The 18210-nt window shown below is 44.1% G+C and overlaps 1 protein-coding gene across 7 annotated transcripts in view; it reads left to right on the top strand.

The window, feature by feature from the left end:
• Positions 1-18210, top strand: part of sdk2b (sidekick cell adhesion molecule 2b) — a 1061066-nt gene that overhangs the window by 654665 nt on the left and 388191 nt on the right. For all 7 annotated transcript variants that reach the window (XM_085963616.1, XM_085963614.1, XM_085963610.1 and 4 more), the window contains 2 exons: positions 356-462; positions 7989-8136. In XM_085963616.1, coding sequence (XP_085819742.1) covers positions 356-462; positions 7989-8136 — 255 coding nt within the window. The remainder of the gene's footprint in view (positions 1-355; positions 463-7988; positions 8137-18210) is intronic.

Here is an 18210-nt window from a genome sequence, read left to right as displayed (position 1 = left end):
TAAAACAACACAATAAATCAAGAGATCTGCTACAATGAGGTTTCATTTTTAAAGGGTAGCTGTACAAGGAGCCATGAAGAGTATCAATTTATTCAATGTGAGATTCTCCACATGTTGCGAGTTTAGATTGCCAGCTGGCAAACTGGGTGAGTCGGATAGAGTGCACAAAGGAAAATTCTAAAACTGGGCAGCTTGCCACGGTTTGATCAAGTCATTAGGAGGAAAAGAAGCTGCATCCTGGCACTGATTCAGCAACTGTGCAGATTAAAATACTTGGAAATTTAAAAAAAGAGCATCAATTCAAAAAAAACAAACTTCTACATGATCTCCAACTGAGTAACTTTGTTCTTTTTAGATACCTGATCCCATCACTGGATCGATCCCATGCTGGCTTTTACCGTTGCATCGTGAGGAATCGTGTTGGAGCACTCATGCAGAGGAGGACAGAAGTCCAGGTGGCATGTAAGTTGGCCCAGAGTGCTGGATGATACTAATGTGCCAGCAGGGCAGCTGCTGAATGTGTCCTTGGTAGATATGACATCAGCAGATGAAAAGTCCAATTAGCATATATAAAAAATATCGTACCCAAGTTCGAATTGTTTGCTGCTGATAGTGGGTAGAGTGATGGGGAGTGAGAAGGAGTGACAGTTACTGAGAGAACCTGGTGCTGAAACTGTAAATTGATTTTTAAAAAACAACTTCACATACAACCATTCTGCTGATGTGAACAGAGATCTAAATCAATTGAATTAAGCAGAGAACAAAAAAAAAAGGTAATGACTGTTTTGGGAGTTCTTTTACATTCTCAGTTGAGGCTATAACAAATCAAGTGCTTTTCTACTGCTCATCGGGAAGTTATATTTAGAACACTCCTGCCCTGAATTTCACTTTTTACACATATGGCTCCCTTGCTTGTCTCACACTGGAAAAGTCTTGAGGGAATTTCTGTTCCCATAGCGCCCCATTCTGCAGTAACCCAAAACCAAAATTGGGTTAACTAACAAATAAAAGTTGTATTGGAAACATAGTTGATATGGAAAGCATTTGAACTTTTCTGCAGCCACTGAGGAGCTCAGTTGAGTTGGTTGTGTTACAAATTGCGCTGACAAATATGCCTGTCAGTCACAGATGCAGGACTTAGCAGCAGAGAGGAATCTTCAGCACTATTTGTCAACAGTGCAGGTATTTAATATTCTCAATCTCAGCTCGAAAAATGTCAGTGTCATCTAATCCGAGTGTTTTGGCAATGTTATTTTGTTGCACAAAAACCATTTGATGCTGGATTTAAGCACGTCCGGTATTTCCACATGTATCCAGTCTGGAGCTGCCTGACCCAGGGGGAAAAAAACTCAACAGGTAGAGCTTTCTGGAGTGGGTGGCTCCAGATTGACTCCCAGGCTGCTACAAATGGTCAGATCCTATTGAAATTGAGCAAAACACCTCTGGGATGCAGCAGTGTTTCCTTAAGTATTGATGCCATCCCAGCAGCTCTGAGGGGGGAAAAGGTGACTTGAAATGGTGGGTCTCCATAAGAACTTGAAAATATTTTTCAACGTGTAACAAATACGTGTTACTATATTTTCTTCAAGTCAACATTTCAGAAGGTTTTTTTTGTAAAAGGCACTTCCACTACCCTTTCCTTCCCCTTTAAATTTTGTTCCTCATGCCACCTATTTTCCGATACTGATTCACATAAAATAGCAGACTACATCTAGTAGCCTTAGACTCTCTTCACAGTTTAATGCACCAACAGCTAGGACTGTCTTTGCTGTTTTAGCTGAATCTTTTCCATTGCCTCTAAGTCTTACAGTAATTTCATTGGCCAAAACATGAAGTGGTAGCTATTGGAGAAATGAACAATATAACCACTAAAATAGCTTGATTTCCTGTATGGCAAATTGATGCAAACATGCAATGAATACATTTTTTTTGCCATACCTTCTTCAAATGGACACTTATACCTAATTTCAAACCAATCATCTGTATCCCAGGACCAGTTATCATCGGATGTTTCTCGTTCTTCTGACTGTCTGCTTTAATGCTTAAAAATTTAGTAGTACAATATGTGGCCCATCCACATACATATACCCAGAAATCCACATCAGGGAGCCTTTCACAGGAGACGTAACATTACATTTGATAAATCACTGCTTTACTGCCCTAAAATGAAAATACTGATACTGTAAAAGTCAGCTTTATTCTAAGTCATCATATCTTCACAACATTGGACAAATAATGAAGACTCAGAAACAACTGAGTGAACTTGACAGACAAGAAACAATGGAAGACTTGCAGAGTGAGAGGCAGTCACTACAGGGTTTCCTATTATGCTGTTGTGTTTCTTTTCCCAGGCCTGTATTTATCACCTGTTTTCTTCACCTAAGAAAATGGCCAACACAGGAGCTTTATGTGAGCTGGGTCCTGCACGTTCATTTGCTAGGGAAGGACATCTATTTCCAGATAGTAAATCATCCTAGAGGTTGTCAGGAATGAAATTTTAGACTGCTGAAGTTTGCATCAGGGAAAGAAAATGTGACACATTTCAGCATGTTTACCATGTGTAGAGCAGAATGCCTTTATCCTATCTCTGTAATGAGGATCTTCCATCTGCTCCTCCCTCTGCATGACTAAATGTGCTGCAATACCGCATCATATTTTTGCTGCCTGAAGATCAAAGTGGATTTTTTCCAATCAGAATAATAGTCCACTGCGAACAGTAAAAACAAGCTTGAATTTACAGCTGTACTGGACGGTATAACCTGAGTTCCATGCTTAAACACTGTACCAAGAGACAGTACAAATGCTTTACAGCCTGCATGTTGGAGTGGGAAGAAGGGAAATCGGGGAAGTTACACTGCTGCTTAATTACCTAGGTAATGAGAATCTAATCAGGCAGCAGCATTAATGAATAATGATAATGTGAAAATCACAAAAGATTTTGTACATTGTTTTAATTAGCTTAATTAACCACAGTCTATTTGGGCACAGCAGAAATGTGCACATTTACTTCAAGCTGCAGAACTGTAGAAAGACCATTCTTTAAAAGCACAAGGTATTTGCTAGACTTATCTCGCAAAAACCCCATCAATAGTTATTCTTCAGTTCAATGTCGAACCTCCCATTTTCAAAATAAAAACCTGACATTTGGCTCAATTTTGGATGATTTTGATTTGAACGGCCTGCTTCTTTAAGAGTAATGTCCCCCTGCACTTGCAAAATGCTACTTTGTTAACTGTTGCCCATTCTATGCACACACCTACAACACCCAGCTTGGTGATGGTCAGTGAGTCTTGCTGTGAATTTCCTGTGATGTCAACTGAGAGAATGAAAATTGCACGAGTCTTTTACACATGAAAGAGCTTCTGTAACTCATCTTCATTAGGGAGAATGCCTTTTTATTCCATTTTTTTCCAATATATGCCCAAAATATTTTTACCAACATACATGTTTTGGATTTTGTTTTGATTGATTTTATTTCTGCAGTGATTTGGTCATAGAGTGATAATCTCCTTGAGGCAAGATGGCCAAGAGAATAGTGGATTCAATCAGCTCGCCTTTCCCATGGCCATTTTTGCGTCAAGCCAATCATCCGAGTATATGACCTAAACACTCTGAAGAAAGTTCTGTAAACTGTATACTGCCAAGCTCCCAGTGAGTTTTTAGGTAATGTGCTGTTCTGATCATAAAATATGTTTTCTGATGTCTGGTGGGCACACTTCCCTCAGAAGATAATTTGTGTGCCCATTTTAAAATTCCAGTCATACAGACTGTTGTTTTCAAAATTGCAGTTTATTATTAATTGTTCTTTTGCACAAAGGTACAAGTAGGGATAAGGTTTCAGAAAGCTTATTAAAAAAGAGCGTTGTCAAGTAACCCAGAATGGTAGTTCAAATAGCTTGTGCTCTGTGGTAGAACTGCAGTGTAGTATTATCCTGTTCTGACCCTCGGGGAGCCCCATACGTGTCTCGATTATAGACTCCGGTGAAAACAGCAAATGTCAAATACCTCAGTCTCGTATGAGAACTGCCTCTGTCAATCATATTTAATCTGTCTCTCTTTTTCACTGTTGCATTTTATTTCAGGAAGCAAAACAAGATTAATGTAAAATATATTTCTGTTTCTTCCTCTGTCGTTTTCATACGATATCTCATCCACTGTATTCCCCACCATCTCCCAGCTGCATCCTCATAATTTGATTGACATTGTTGAACTCATTTTCTTCTGCTTTTTCCCTCCCAACTATATACCTTCAGTCAACTCATTAACATGTGTAATTTGCTGCTGCTCTTGTGACGACACAACGGCTATTGGTGCTGCCAACAGTGCTGGAGTGTTACTTTAGACAGGTTTCAAACCATAGGCTGTAGGTTCAAATTGACTGGCAGGCATCAAAATCAATACATTAACGTTGTTTCTTATTACAGTACAACACTAAAGGAGATTAACCTTTCAACTGAATTCTTTAGTTAATACACAAGTTGTGTAAAACCATTACAGATAGTGATACACAGCCAGATAGCCAGGCAGGTTTTCAGACCTAATTTAAAAATAATGAAACCTGAGTTCCCAACTCAGTAAGGAAATAAATATCTTTAATATCCTCTCTTCATCCCCCGTGTGAGCTTTTGCAACAGTGTCATCCTGATCATCTGTGCTGCAGTAATCCATTTACCGAGGATTCTGTTTCTGAAGCATCTTGAATGCCCTGAGATCAGTACTGTAACTGGTTGATTCTGAATGTACAGCAGGAAACTGACCTGAAATTGACAAATAGATTGTTGGGAAAGAAATATGGCTATTTGAAACTGGGAACGTTTGGAATTAAGGAGCGGATCCATTGTTATGTTTAATATATTATCTGACAGATTGGGTGTCATAAAGTGTTGGGGATGCGCTCTGTAGTACAGAAGATGACCGCTGCAGATTTCCTTGTACTATTAAACAACATACAGCTTCACAAAGGGAAGATGCCCTTCAAAGTCAATGAGATGAATAAGCAAATGAGGAAAATGTTCAAAATTGATGGCTTTTATATGTTTACACTTTTCAATTTTAAGGCCTTTTACAAATGAGCAGTTTTACTGTTCAAAGAAGAAAATTATTTAATGTTAGTTTTATATACTTCCTGAGAGAAAGGATATTTGTGTGGTGGAGAATGGGACACTTCCTCAATTTGGATATCCAGTGTCAGCATCATGCACTCTCAGGTCAGGATCAGAACAGATTAGATACAGAGCAAAGCTCCCTACACTGACCCAGCAATGCTCCAAGCTCAGAAGAGCACCCCTTACTGCACCACTGTAACATTGTTATCTCCTACAAGAGTCGTCCTTGTGGCCTTACATTGGCCCGTATTTTCCGATGCCTACAGGTGTGTATGTGCATGCGCTGAAAACCGGCACTTCCAATCTGTCAAGAATTCTCTTGACAGATCCTCCGCCTGCCCTGGAGAAGGGCCTTTGTGGGTGGAGAGGTCCACTTTCTGCAGAACCTCCTCATTTTAACTCATTTTAAAAACGTGATTTTTTTTTTTATTTTAAGGGGGAAGAAATTCGGTATTGCCCCGTTTGGGCGCAATTATCTGCCGGGCACAAAGTTTAGTGCCTGGTGCTAATTATCGCCTCCGACTGCAAACTTGGCTTCTATCGCCCCTGGAGGTGATTGGAGCGCTAAGTCAGGCGCTACACACCTGTCTTAAGGCGCTAACGCCGAGGAGCGAGGCGCTACCTCAGAGTGCTGGCGAAGCTCGTGATGTCAGTTAGCAATGGAACACAGACACACTGGTGCCGGCCAGTTCTTAAAGGGGAGGGTCGATCTTGCTCTCCATCCACATCCTGCTCATTGCAGCCTTGAATTTCGGCCTGGAGAGACCTGTATATCAAATCTGCTGGAAAGAACAATAGAGAGGCCCAGGGAAAGAGCTGAGAGTGCAGCACCCATTGTCTCTTCTAAATCGATGCAAGGAAGGTCAAATCAGAATGAACCTGCAAAGTGCTGCTCAGTATCCAAAATTCCTTCACACAGCGTTGAATCTCTCCAGAAGTCTCTCTCTCTCTCAGAATGCGTGGTGCAAAACTGTCACCGACAAAAAAAGGCAGGAAGTGGTCGCCTTTAAATAGCGCTCCCCCAATCCCTTCCCGACTTCAAAATGTTCCCCTCAACCTGTCGTTGCTAGCAGCAGGCGGAAAGGCAGGGGGCGCCACTCAATATCCGGTCCGGGGCGCTACACGCTCGACTGACGTCACGATCTGCGGGCACAGGAGATCATGGCGGTAGTGTTTAGCGCCACCGCAAAATGTCTGGTCAATTTCGCAAGCAGCGTAAACATTGCCGCGCCCGGGCGCTAGTTGCTTTGCACCCCTAACGGGAGGCGCAAAGCATCTGAATTTTTCCCCCTTAATGTTTTAGTGTCTTTTTCAGTGATCCCCATTCACACTTTTCACGGGTCTATCTGTCAAAAGTATGAAGGGGGATTCTCGTCTGGCCCACGTGATCCCAGGGACGCTTGCGAACCGCATGCGCCCCTGGGATACGTGGGCCCTGTGCATTTTGATTATGGAGAGGCCCAGCATCGGAAATGTCCGGACCTCGGGAGCCCTCAGGTAAGGGCATAGATTTGTTTCTGACAGGAGGCATCCGCACGCAGGAAGCCTCCTATCGGAAATTACGGGACATAGTATTTACAGCACAGAAACAGGCAATCGGCCCAACAAGTCTATGCTAGTGTTTATGCTCCACACGAGCCTCCTCCCACTATAATTATCTCGCCCAATAAGCAATTTAGTAACACATTAGTGACTATTTTATGTTGCACTTGGAACTGTGTTGAGGCTGCCCATAATCTTCTCATGTAGGTCTTCTATAACTAGCAGACAGAGATTACTTTCATCTTGTCATTCTGCAGTGCATTTGAATTCAAACACTAAAATTGAAAGGGCATTTGGAAACCCACTGTGCCAATCAGTCACGAATTGTATTAGTCTGCAAACCCCACAAATTAAGAAATATTCCATTGTGCAGTGCAGTGTGGCAAAGCACCAATACACAGTGTCATGAGATAATGAGACCCACTTTCAAGTCCACACATCACAGACTTCCTGATCTCACTGAGCCACTGTGCGTGGATGCCGAGAGAAGGCCAGGAACCTCGCCACAGAGAGGAAATACAAAGTTGAAGGAGGGTCGTTGGCCAGTTCAGAGCAGCCTTGGCAAAGTCGTTGACACAGGTTGCTTGCTTGTCCTTTGGGCTGCATGTAGTGCGTGGCATGGGGGAGACCAGCACAAAGGAAAAGGGGGGGGAGGAATTTTGCTATAAATTCGTTCAAAAAAAAATCAGTGGTCTATTGCAACAATGCAGTCTGATTGGCTGGTGAGAAAGCACTAATCATCACTAGAATTCCTAATTTTGTAACCATCATGTAAATTTCAAAAGCGATACCCTGTGTGCTCTCAAAAGGGCCGTGTTCCCGCAGTATATATTCTGATCAGCATCTGGGAACCACTTCCAAATTTCAGTGTAGCCTATTTAATTTTTGATGAGTGTAGAACTCCTCATTTTTAGAATGTCTTTCTCGTATGAGGTGGCTCATCCATGGCAAAGATGGTGGGTGTCCTGCTTTCATGCATCTGCCAGTGTCATTCTGAAGCCAGCTATCATGAGATGTGGCAGCATAGGATAGCTTTCCCCTGTCTTCCCATTGGAATATTCTTGGCCTCTGCTTTGCACTTCCTCATGGCTGGGATCACCAACTCAACAAGAGCAACCACTGACATCAGGCATGTCCTGCCATTCTGTGCCTCAAAGCCACCGCACGTGCCCACTTGTTTTTAATTCTGCTTTATATTACCCGGCACAGAAATTTACAGACTATTGTTCTTCTAGATGTTATAACCAAAAAATGCTGAGGCCTCTCATAGATATTTACATAGAATGTACAGCACAGAGCTCGACAGTTGAACCTGACTGTTTATAAATACTGTTTTTTTAGATATGGCAAACTTCGAGAGTGGTGAAAAACATCTGAGTGTCTCCCAGGGAAATGCTGCAGTTATCAGGGCACCAAAACTTTCCACCTTCCCCCAGCCCCAAGTCACATGGTTCAGAGATGGACGGAAAATCTCACCCAGCAGTCGCATGTAAGTTTTAACAGGGTGATCTTTATGTTGCATTTTTAAAATTAAAGCCACATTAACGTTCTATTAAATAATGACGTTAGTTTTATTTTTCAAAAAGGGGAGGGCTATTTTTAGAGCATTTTCAATCTTTTTGCTTTTTATGTATTTTTTTTTGTTTGAACAGTGAATGCTGGTGGCATTATTATGACAAGTTACTGAGCCTGCCAGTATGAGAGAGCTGAATAATATGCAGCGAGGTGCGGTCATTAACCCAGCTGTGCTTCAACTTCAATTGTTTATGTTAATTCAACTCCCTCACACTGTCAAGACAAATAAGTGAAAGCATGTTAATGATAATTCTTTGTAATTGTTTGGTTTTTAAAATCGGTACTAATGGCGAAACACTTTTTAAATGCAACTTAATTACTTAAAAACAGCTGCTCTTTCTCCCACTCCAGAGAGAGAGAGTAGGAAATGGCAACATATAAATGAATATAAAATTATTTTTGATTAACTAGGTACTGTAAATCCAAAGCGTTTGTCTTGATTATTTAATAGAAAACCATTGTGTAACAATAATTAGATTCCTGGCATCTGTAGTAGAATATATGGTTTGATTGAGGTCCATAAAAATGCATGGTTGCAAAATAAGTGTTGTTTACAGGGTCTAAGGGAACGGGAGTGAAATATGCAACTATCTCTTGCTCCCTAACATATTGCGTGCAAGTACTGCAAAACTATTTCCTTAGATACAAAGTCATACATTTGTCTCTCGTCCTTTCATTATCATCAATTCCTCGGCCAAATATTTTCCAGAAGATCACAAGTAGAATTCCAAACGGCAGTGCTTAATAGCTTTCCGTGACTGCCCTACTTCATTTGTTCCTGATGTATATTGAATATTTGAACTGATGGATGCTCTCTCACTCGTGTTTTTGTATTGTGTTGATTTTTAGTGATCTTTGTTTGGATGGTCGCTACATTTTCTGTCAATATCTTGTTTTAATGAGATTTCCTTTCCATAGTTTGGCACTCTTATTTGTGTTACCCTTTGCATTCATATACATTAAGAATTCTAAGTAGCCTAGCAGATTTTAATGGTGGGGGAAATATCTATATTTAGATCACTAGCTTTTTGAATATGTATAAATCCATAACCTCAAAAGTGACATATATTTAAATCTACTCAAACTGGGTACATATATAATAAATATGTACTTTTAAAAGGGATGTTTATATTACAGGTGTATGCTTGAGTACAATATGTGCTGTACTACACAATGCACAGGCCTTCTATCCAGATTCATTCACCAGAGTTGAAAATAGAACTAACACACAGGAGGGAGTTTTTCAGGGGGTCAGCGTTTGGTGGCAGGTCGGGTGGGAATTTTTTTTTTGACAGCGGGTAGGGAACCCGCTGTCAACCTGCCTCCACGCTCGTCTCCCAGATGTCGGGTCTGTCATCGCTGAACAGACCTGACACCAAGCAGCGGGGGAGGCAATTTAGATCATTAGATAGATCGTTAAGAGGCAATTAAATCATATTTTAAACTTACCTTTAGATTTTTAGAGTTCGCCAATGGCTTCCCCGCTGCTCGGGGATCACGTCAGGTAAGGAGGTCAGGTGTTGTGTCAGCATGGGATGATTTCTTTACTTGACAGCTGCAAATGGTCTATAAAAGCTCCCATTTTATAGGTCTTTACTTTCCAAGTTCAGAAGCTGTTGCTTACTGCATTTGGAAGAGAGATTGAGCTTTATGCAACTTGCAAGTGTTTGGAGCAAACTCTCTATCCAGTGTGACCTCATTGGAACAACCTCTCTCACCATTGACAGATCGCTTCTGTCAGCTCAACCTCACCTGCCATCTATTCCATCAGCATTGGTGCCCTTGAAACTATCCCACCTTGGTCCTCAGAATCCCACCATGATCAGCCCCAACACCAGCAGCACCGGGCACACCAGCAGCACCAACAACAACACCAGCCTTCTCCGCAATCACCTGATGCTGCACAGGACACAGGGCATCAGCAGCCAAGCACATTGCTGCCCGGGAGGCCAGGGATGGCCTCACCATGGCCAGATTTACTTCACTTTACACTGTACACCCTGGCTGCCACATGATGTGCCAGGTTGGCACCACCCCACACCAACACCATAGAAACATAGAAGATAGGAGCAGGAGTAAGTCATTCGGCCCCTCGAGCCTGCTCCGCCATTTAATGAGATCATGGCTGATCATCCAAATTCAGTACCCTGTCCCTGCTTTCTCCCCATATCCCGTGATCCCTTTAGCCTGAAGAAATATACCTAACTCCTTCTTGAATATATTTAATGAATTGGCCTCAACTGCCTTCTGTGGTAGAGAATTCCACAGGTTCACCACTCTCTGGGTGAAGAAATTCCTCCTCATCTCTGTCCTAAATGGCTTACCCCTTATCCTTAGACTGTGACCCCTGGTTCTGGACTCCCCCGCCATCGGGAACATCCTTCCTGCATCTAGTCTGTCTAATCCTGTTAGAATTTTATAAGTTTCAATGAGATCCCCTCTCATTCTTCTGAACTCCAGTTTAGCCCAATCGACCCAATCTCTCCTCATACGTCATTCCTGCCATCCCAGGTATCAGCCTGGTGAATCTTCACTGCACTCCCTCCATGGCAAGAACATCCTTCCTCAAATAAGGCGACCAAAACTGCACACAATACTCAAGGTGTGGTCTCACCAAGGCCCTGTACAACTGCAGCAAGACATCCTTGCTCCTGTATTCGAAACCTCTCGTTATGAAGGCCAAAATACCATTTGCCTTCTTAACCGCCTGCTGCACCTGCGTGCTTACCTTCAGCGACTGGTGCACAAGGACACCCAGGACTCGATGCACTTCCCCTTCTCCCAATCTATTGCTGTTCAGATAATAATCTGCCTTCCTGTTTTTGCCACCAAAGTGGATAACCTCGCATTTATCCACATTATACTGCATCTGCCATGCATCTGCCCAATCACCCAACCTGTCCAAATCATACTGGAGTTTCTCGGCATCCTCCTCACAGCACACACGCCCACCCAGCTTTGTGTCATCTGCAAACTTGGAGATATTACATCTAGTTCCCTCGTCTAGATCATTAATATATATTGCGAATAGCTGGGCTCCTAGCACCGATCCCTGCGGTACCCCACTAGTCACTGCCTGCCACTCGGAAAAAGACCTGTTTATTCCAACTCTTTGCTTCCTGTCTGCCAAACCAGTTCTCTATCCAAGTCAGTACCTTACCCCCAATCCCATGTGCTTTAATTTTACACGCTAATCTCTTATGCGGGGTCTTATCGAAAGCCTTCTGAAAGTCCAAATACACCACATCCACTGGTTCTCCCAGAAAGCATCCCTACAATGCCCAAGCCATTCCTTTCACATTCATCACCATTGCGGGGGGGGGTGCCGTTATGTCTGATCATTCACTGAAACTCACTAAACCAATTCCTAATGGTGCACACAAATCTGTCCAGTGTTGAAAATAAAGGTTTCAATGTTTGACACCACATTAACAGAAACTTTACAGCAACATTGGCCCAAACACCCATGTGCCTACCCTTGTGTGTTGTTAGTTGTTATGATTGCACTAGGATGAGGGTGAGTGTGAGGGGTGGCTAGTGAGATGGGGAAATGATAATGTAGATATAGAGGGATGGGTGAAGGTGCAAGGTAAGTTGGTGTGAGTAAGGATGTGCAGGAGTACGGTAGGGAAGGCAGAGTGATGGGGATGTGATGAGTGGAACAGCAGGATGAGGTTGAGTGTGGCTTTGTACTAACATTTCGTGATCTACTGAGATCATTGAAAGGTTTACGCCACTGCAGCCTGGTCCTCCTGATGACATCCCTGCTTGTGTCCTCCTGTGCAATGTGCAACCAGGCTGCGTTGGCCTCCTGGGGAGGTTTCTTCCGCCCACGGAAAGGGAAGAGAACCTCCCTGCGTGTTGTGACTCCCTCCGTAAGCATATGGAGGGAGTCATGGGAGAGCCTGGGTGCAGCCATGCACCTCATGCAGTGCTTGTCAGTGTTTGCAGCACCTCAATGCTGTAGAACACTGACAGCACAACTGTCGAGATCAGTTTGTGCATGGTCTCTTTAAGGAAACCGGCTGATGACGTGTCATCAAGTGACGTCACCAGACTCGCTTCCTTCAATTGGGCAAGAAACCTGCTGGGCGGACTTAACAAGCCCAATCAGCATAAAATCATTTCACAGAGCGGGCTGGAGCCAGCAGCAGGGTCGCGCTCCGGCTGCCTCGCGAGACGGAATCGCGGCTTCAATTTCCAGTGATCATGGATCATTTCCAATATCACTTTGCTTTTATTGTCTCCATTTTATAACCAGTTCTGTCATGATTTTATCTGGATATCATGTAGGAGCACGAATGCACTGCTAGTTATTAAAATGAGACAGTTGGGCATTGTGTTTGCTGGATATGATGCTGAATTGAGTTAAATCTTCACCCTGAGAGCCACTAAAGCCTTTCCCAGAGAGAGTGGTGTAGGGATTGAATGGAAGTTCATGCTTGGAATTCCTCGGCACGACAATTTCCAATCACTCCTGTGCTGTTGGAGGAAGTCTCCAGCAGCAGGAAGATGCTCCCAAATTTACATTTAGAAATAATGCCATATTCAGAATGATGGAGCCTGAATTACATGGGCTGATGTATGCACTGGCTGATTTTACTTGCTGGTTGAGTGCTGTAGTGAAACGAAGTCTGCATAATTTACTACCGGAAACAGAATGGTCCACGAACACATGTAACTTCCATCAAGAAAACCCTCCTGGAATGAATCCTGATGACTTGGTGGTGGGTAAATGCATCATCTGATGTGCTGCTGAGCCACACAGACAAGGAAGGTCCCACCTTAAACCTTTGGTCTGCAGTGAGTTAGCTAAGTAGGAATGCTGCAATTAGCCATGATGTTTGTGGGTAGGGAAGGGGAAAAATCATCTAGAGGTCCACTGTGGTTGGATATCCATTGACCTCTGCTGGAAAGTTTATGAATGGGCGTGAGAAAAGGATCAGACTCAGCTTTGATGCCCTCCTGGTCAAATATTCTGCCACTATTCACTGGTTGTCGTCACACTTGAAGAGTAATGACTAGCGGGTGACACGGGAGGGCTGCTGGTATCCATGGAACCATATGCCAGTAAGAGACCGTGTCTGCAGGAGAGGAGGAGAGTAAGTGGGAGAAAACTGGGGACAAAGATTGAAAACAATCTCTCATACAGACGGAGGGCTAAGCAGATTATCTGACTAACCAACAGAGTTTTTGTAAAGACAGTACAGGTAGACTATCCTTTATCCGAAAACCTCGGGACCAGCCGAGTTTCGGATAAAGGAGAATTTCGGATTTCGGAAGGTGGGTCGGCGGGGGTCGGCGGGGGGTCGTGCGCACGACTTACGCTGACGCTCAGCGTAAGTCAGTCGGGGTCGGCGGGGGTCGGGGCCGGCGGGGTACGCGGGGGGTCCGCGGGGGGGTCGGCGGTTGTCGGGGTCCGCGGGGGGGTCGGCGGCTGGCGGGGTTCGCGGGGGGGTCGGCGGTTGTCGGGGCTGGCGGGGGGGTCGGCGGGGGGTCGTGCGCACGACTTACCCTTTATCCGAACTTCCGCAACCGGAGCCCTCTAAAAACCGAAGGTTTTTTCGTTCAGCGTAAGTCGTACGCACGACTTACGCTGAACGAAAAAACCTTCGGTTTTTAGAGGGTTTCGGTTTTCGGAAGTCCGGATAAAGGGTAGTCTACCTGTACTATCTTGTGTTGCTCTCCACCCTCATCCCTGAAATATGAGAAGATTCATAAATATCACATTTAATGCATTTACACTTTACTGTAACATTGTATTTAATTAATATTCACAGGAGTTTCATAGAACCATAGAATGGTTACAGCACAGAAGGAAGCCATTCGGCCCGTCGAGCTCGTGCCAGCTCTCTGCAAGAGCACTTCAGCTAGTCCCACTCCCCCGCCCTTTCCCCGTAGCCCTGAAAATCTTTTTCCTTCCGGTACTTATCCAACTCCCTTTTGAAAGGCACGATTGAATCTGCCCCCACCACCCTTTCAGGCAGTGCATTCCAGATCATAAACACTCGCTACATAAAAAAGTTTTTCCTCATGTCATCTTTGGTTCTTCTGCCAATCACCTTAAATCTGTGTCTTCTGGTTCTCGGCCCTTCCGCCAATGGGAACAGTTTCTCTTCATCTACTCTGTCTAGACCCCTCATGATTTTGAACACCTCTATTAAATCCCCTCTCAACCTTCTCTGCTCTAAGGAGGACAACCCTCATCCCTGGAACCATTCTTGTAAATCTTTTCTGCACCCTCTCTGAGGCCTTCACCTCCTTCCTAAAGTGTGGTGCCCAGAATTGGACACAATACTCCAGTTGAGGCCGAACCAGTGTTTTATAAAGGTAAATGGAAAAAGACTCTGATAATTCTGACTAGAATTCACTTTGCAATTTGAGAAGTGATGTCACCTGCAGTGGTATCCTGAAAACAGAATTTTAATAAAGGCAAACAGATTCTGGGCAAATTTAATTTTTTGCACAGTTAAACGGAGATTGCTGAGTCTTATCAGGAGTGCACTCTGTAGAGAGAGAAAAGAGGTGCAACATGACAAAAAGGATTTTACATTAAAATTATCAGGCTGTTGCAGACATCTGTCTTTGTTGAGCTGTCATTTTAGTCTGAAAAGAGTGAGACGGGCACAGCTGTCGCAAGTGTCAGCAGTTGCTTTCAGGCCAAATTATCCAATATTTTGTGCAGTGCTGAGTGCTTTGTTTAGTATTATAGCATTATTCAACTTTGTGCTGATTTGGCTGTGCAGGTGTGTGTGTGTGTGTGTGTGTGTCTATCAAGCTGAGAAATGGAACGTTCCATCCAGTGACAATATAAGAATCTCTGGTCAAGTGTGCCACATATCAAACAGTATCAAGTGTGCCACATATCAAACAGTATCAAGTGTGCCACATATCAAACAGTATCAAGTGTGCCACATATCAAACAGTATCAAGTGTGCCACATATCAAACAGTATCAAGTGTGCCACATATCAAACAGTATCAAGTGTGCCACATATCAAACAGTATCAAGTGTGCCACATATCAAACAGTATCAAGTGTGCCACATATCAAACAGTATCAAGTGTGCCACATATCAAACAGTATCAAGTGTGCCACATATCAAACAGTATCAAGTGTGCCACATATCAAACAGTATCAAGTGTGCCACATATCAAACAGTATCAAGTGTGCCACATATCAAACAGTATCAAGTGTGCCACATATCAAACAGCATCAAGTGTGCCACATATCAAACAGCATCAAGTGTGCCACATATCAAACAGCATCAAGTGTGCCACATATCAAACAGCATCAAGTGTGCCACATATCAAACAGTATCAAGTGTGCCACATATCAAACAGCATCAAGTGTGCCACATATCAAACAGTATCAAGTGTGCCACATATCAAACAGTATCAAGTGTGCCACATATCAAACAGTATCAAGTGTGCCACATATCAAACAGCATCAAGTGTGTTACATATCAAACAGTATCAAGTGTGCCACATATCAAACAGTATCAAGTGTGCCACATATCAAACAGTATCAAGTGTGCCACATATCAAACAGCATCAAGTGTGCCACATATCAAACAGAATGCAGTGTACTCTTTTGTGCGGACACTAAACCAAATAAACTGTAACTAATAAAACTTTAAATGAAACATAACAAATTAAATTAAAATGTAATTGGCCGGGGTGATGATGCACTCCAGTCCTTGCGGTGCCCACCGGTTGCGGAAGGCCTCGAACGTGCCGGCGGACACCTCGTGCTCCATCTCCAGGGCCACCCGGGCGCGAACGTGGCTGCGGAAGAAACAGTCGAGCCGAACGACCCCCTCAACCACCTGCTGCCTGGACCAGTTGATGGCCACTTTGGCCAGGAGCAGTCCTATGAGGAGGTCCCCCCGATCTGCCCGCTCCCCTCCGCACCAGGTGACCAAAGATCAGGAGCGTGGGACTGAAGTGCAGCCAAAAATCGAGGAGCAGCCCCTTCAAATAATGGAAGAGGGGCTGCAACCTCTCACATTCCTCCAGATATATATACACAGGTAGACCATCCTTATCCGAACTACCGAAAACCTCTAAAAACCGAACGTTTTTTCGTTCAGCGTAAGTCGTGAGCACGACATGACCAGAGTGGCGCATGACTTACGCTGAGCAGGGCAGAGGGTCACAGAGTTCCCTTCTGGGTAGGAGATTGCAGGCCGAGCCGGGCAGTGTGAAGAAGGTACCGGGAGAGTGAACCCAACAATACAGCGGCCAGTCCGATAGCTGCAGCAGCCCGTCCGATATTCTTTTCTCCCCCCGACCCGACCCGACCTGACCCGCGGCCTGTCCGATATTCTTTTCTCTCTCCCCCCCACCCCGACCCGACCCGACCCGACCTGACCCCCGACCCGACCCGAACCGCGGCCCGTCCGATATTCTTTTCTCCCCCCTGACCCCCCGGACCCCCCCCCCCGACCTCGGACCCCCCCCCAGACCCCCCCCCCGACCCCGGACCCCCACCGGACCCCCCCGACCCCGGACCCCCCCGACCCCGACCCCCCCCCCCGGACCTCCCCGACCCCGACCTGAACCGTGGCCCGTCCGATATTCTTTTCTCCCCCCCCACCCGACCTGATTTGCGGGCCAGCTTAGTAGGAGTCAGCCGATATCCGGCTTTCCAGAGAAGCAGGAAGGGGAATGAGACACGGAACAGTCGCAAGAGGTAGCCTGAACTTTTAAAGTTTATATTAAATACAAATTTCCCAGTCTTATAATAATACCTTCTGAAATCCGAAAAATTCCGAAAACCGAAACTCAGCTGGTCCCAAGGCTTTCGGATAAGGGATAGTGTACCTGTATATGGAACACGGACTAAGAATGCAGTGTACCACCAACATTGACCTGAGAGTACGTCCAGCCACAGAAGAACACCTCTTACTGCACCAATCTGACACTTCCTTTGCACACGCATTCTCGCTTTCTTTCTCCTCCTCTATGCTTGTAATTTTCTGAATGAGACAGCTGTTTTCTATACTTTGATATTCCAGTTTACAACCAACAAATGTCCCAATGTGTTGACTGAGGGCCTTGACAGACAACAAAAGTGTGTGGATGTTTGGTAGAAGACATGTTTTATTCCCAGATCAACAAGTATTATGCCAATAAACAGATTTCTGAGACAATTTACAGGTGCAAAAACTTGAGTCAGAGAAAATGATAGACTAAAAAACAAGTTTGACAGTGGTAAGACTATTGATGTGCTGATGTGTCGTCAAGAACCTAATGATGGAGCAATTCGCTTTCAAGGCACTTTATTACTTGCTTGTAATAAAAATGTTGTTTGTAAAAAGCAAAGCTGCACCGACTGCAGTGCTCTGCTCTCCCTGTTTAGCTTACTTCACTTGGCTCCACTGCCAATAAGCCACAGAATTGAGAACGTGGAGAACTACTTTTCTGTGCACACAGCCAGCACAGTAACATGGGACTTAGCAACTGGGTGGCATTTGGCTACTGCTATCATGATGTGAGCCTCATTGTTAGCTGCCAGAAGTGGACCCAGTGAACCTAGCAACACCTTGCAAGGTTCATGAAAAACGGGTCTCCATTGCCACTGGAACGGTAACGGTTGCATCAGCAGCACTCTGCAAATATGAAAGTGCCTCACATTTAGATGAGGTGTAAAAAGTGTAGATGCATGTTCGTGCTAAATTTGCTTAGTCTGTGCCTAATAAATGGTTTTATTTTAAGTTCTATAATAAACAAAGTTATATTAAGTGGTATGATAATCACTGCACATCACTGTAATACTCTGAAGAGCCTAGTTCTGCTGATTTTAAATAGACAATTAAAGATTATTAAATTGAAGTTTTTAAACGGTAATTAGTCCTCATGTAATTACCCAAGCTCCTTCCCACCCCCATTTCCAATCTAAAAAATCTCACACCATTCTTTTGATATGCAGCAGAACTCTTTTATACAGAAATCATTCCACATTTCTGATGAACGTTTTCAGGAGTC

This window comes from Somniosus microcephalus, chromosome 21 (genome assembly GCF_052327205.1).
Source record: "Somniosus microcephalus isolate GS21.2 chromosome 21, FLI_Smic_1.0, whole genome shotgun sequence".
In the NCBI taxonomy this organism is placed as follows: domain Eukaryota; kingdom Metazoa; phylum Chordata; class Chondrichthyes; order Squaliformes; family Somniosidae; genus Somniosus; species Somniosus microcephalus.
The sequence above is the reverse complement of the archived record's forward strand: the minus strand, read 5'-3'. Positions and strand labels throughout refer to the sequence as shown.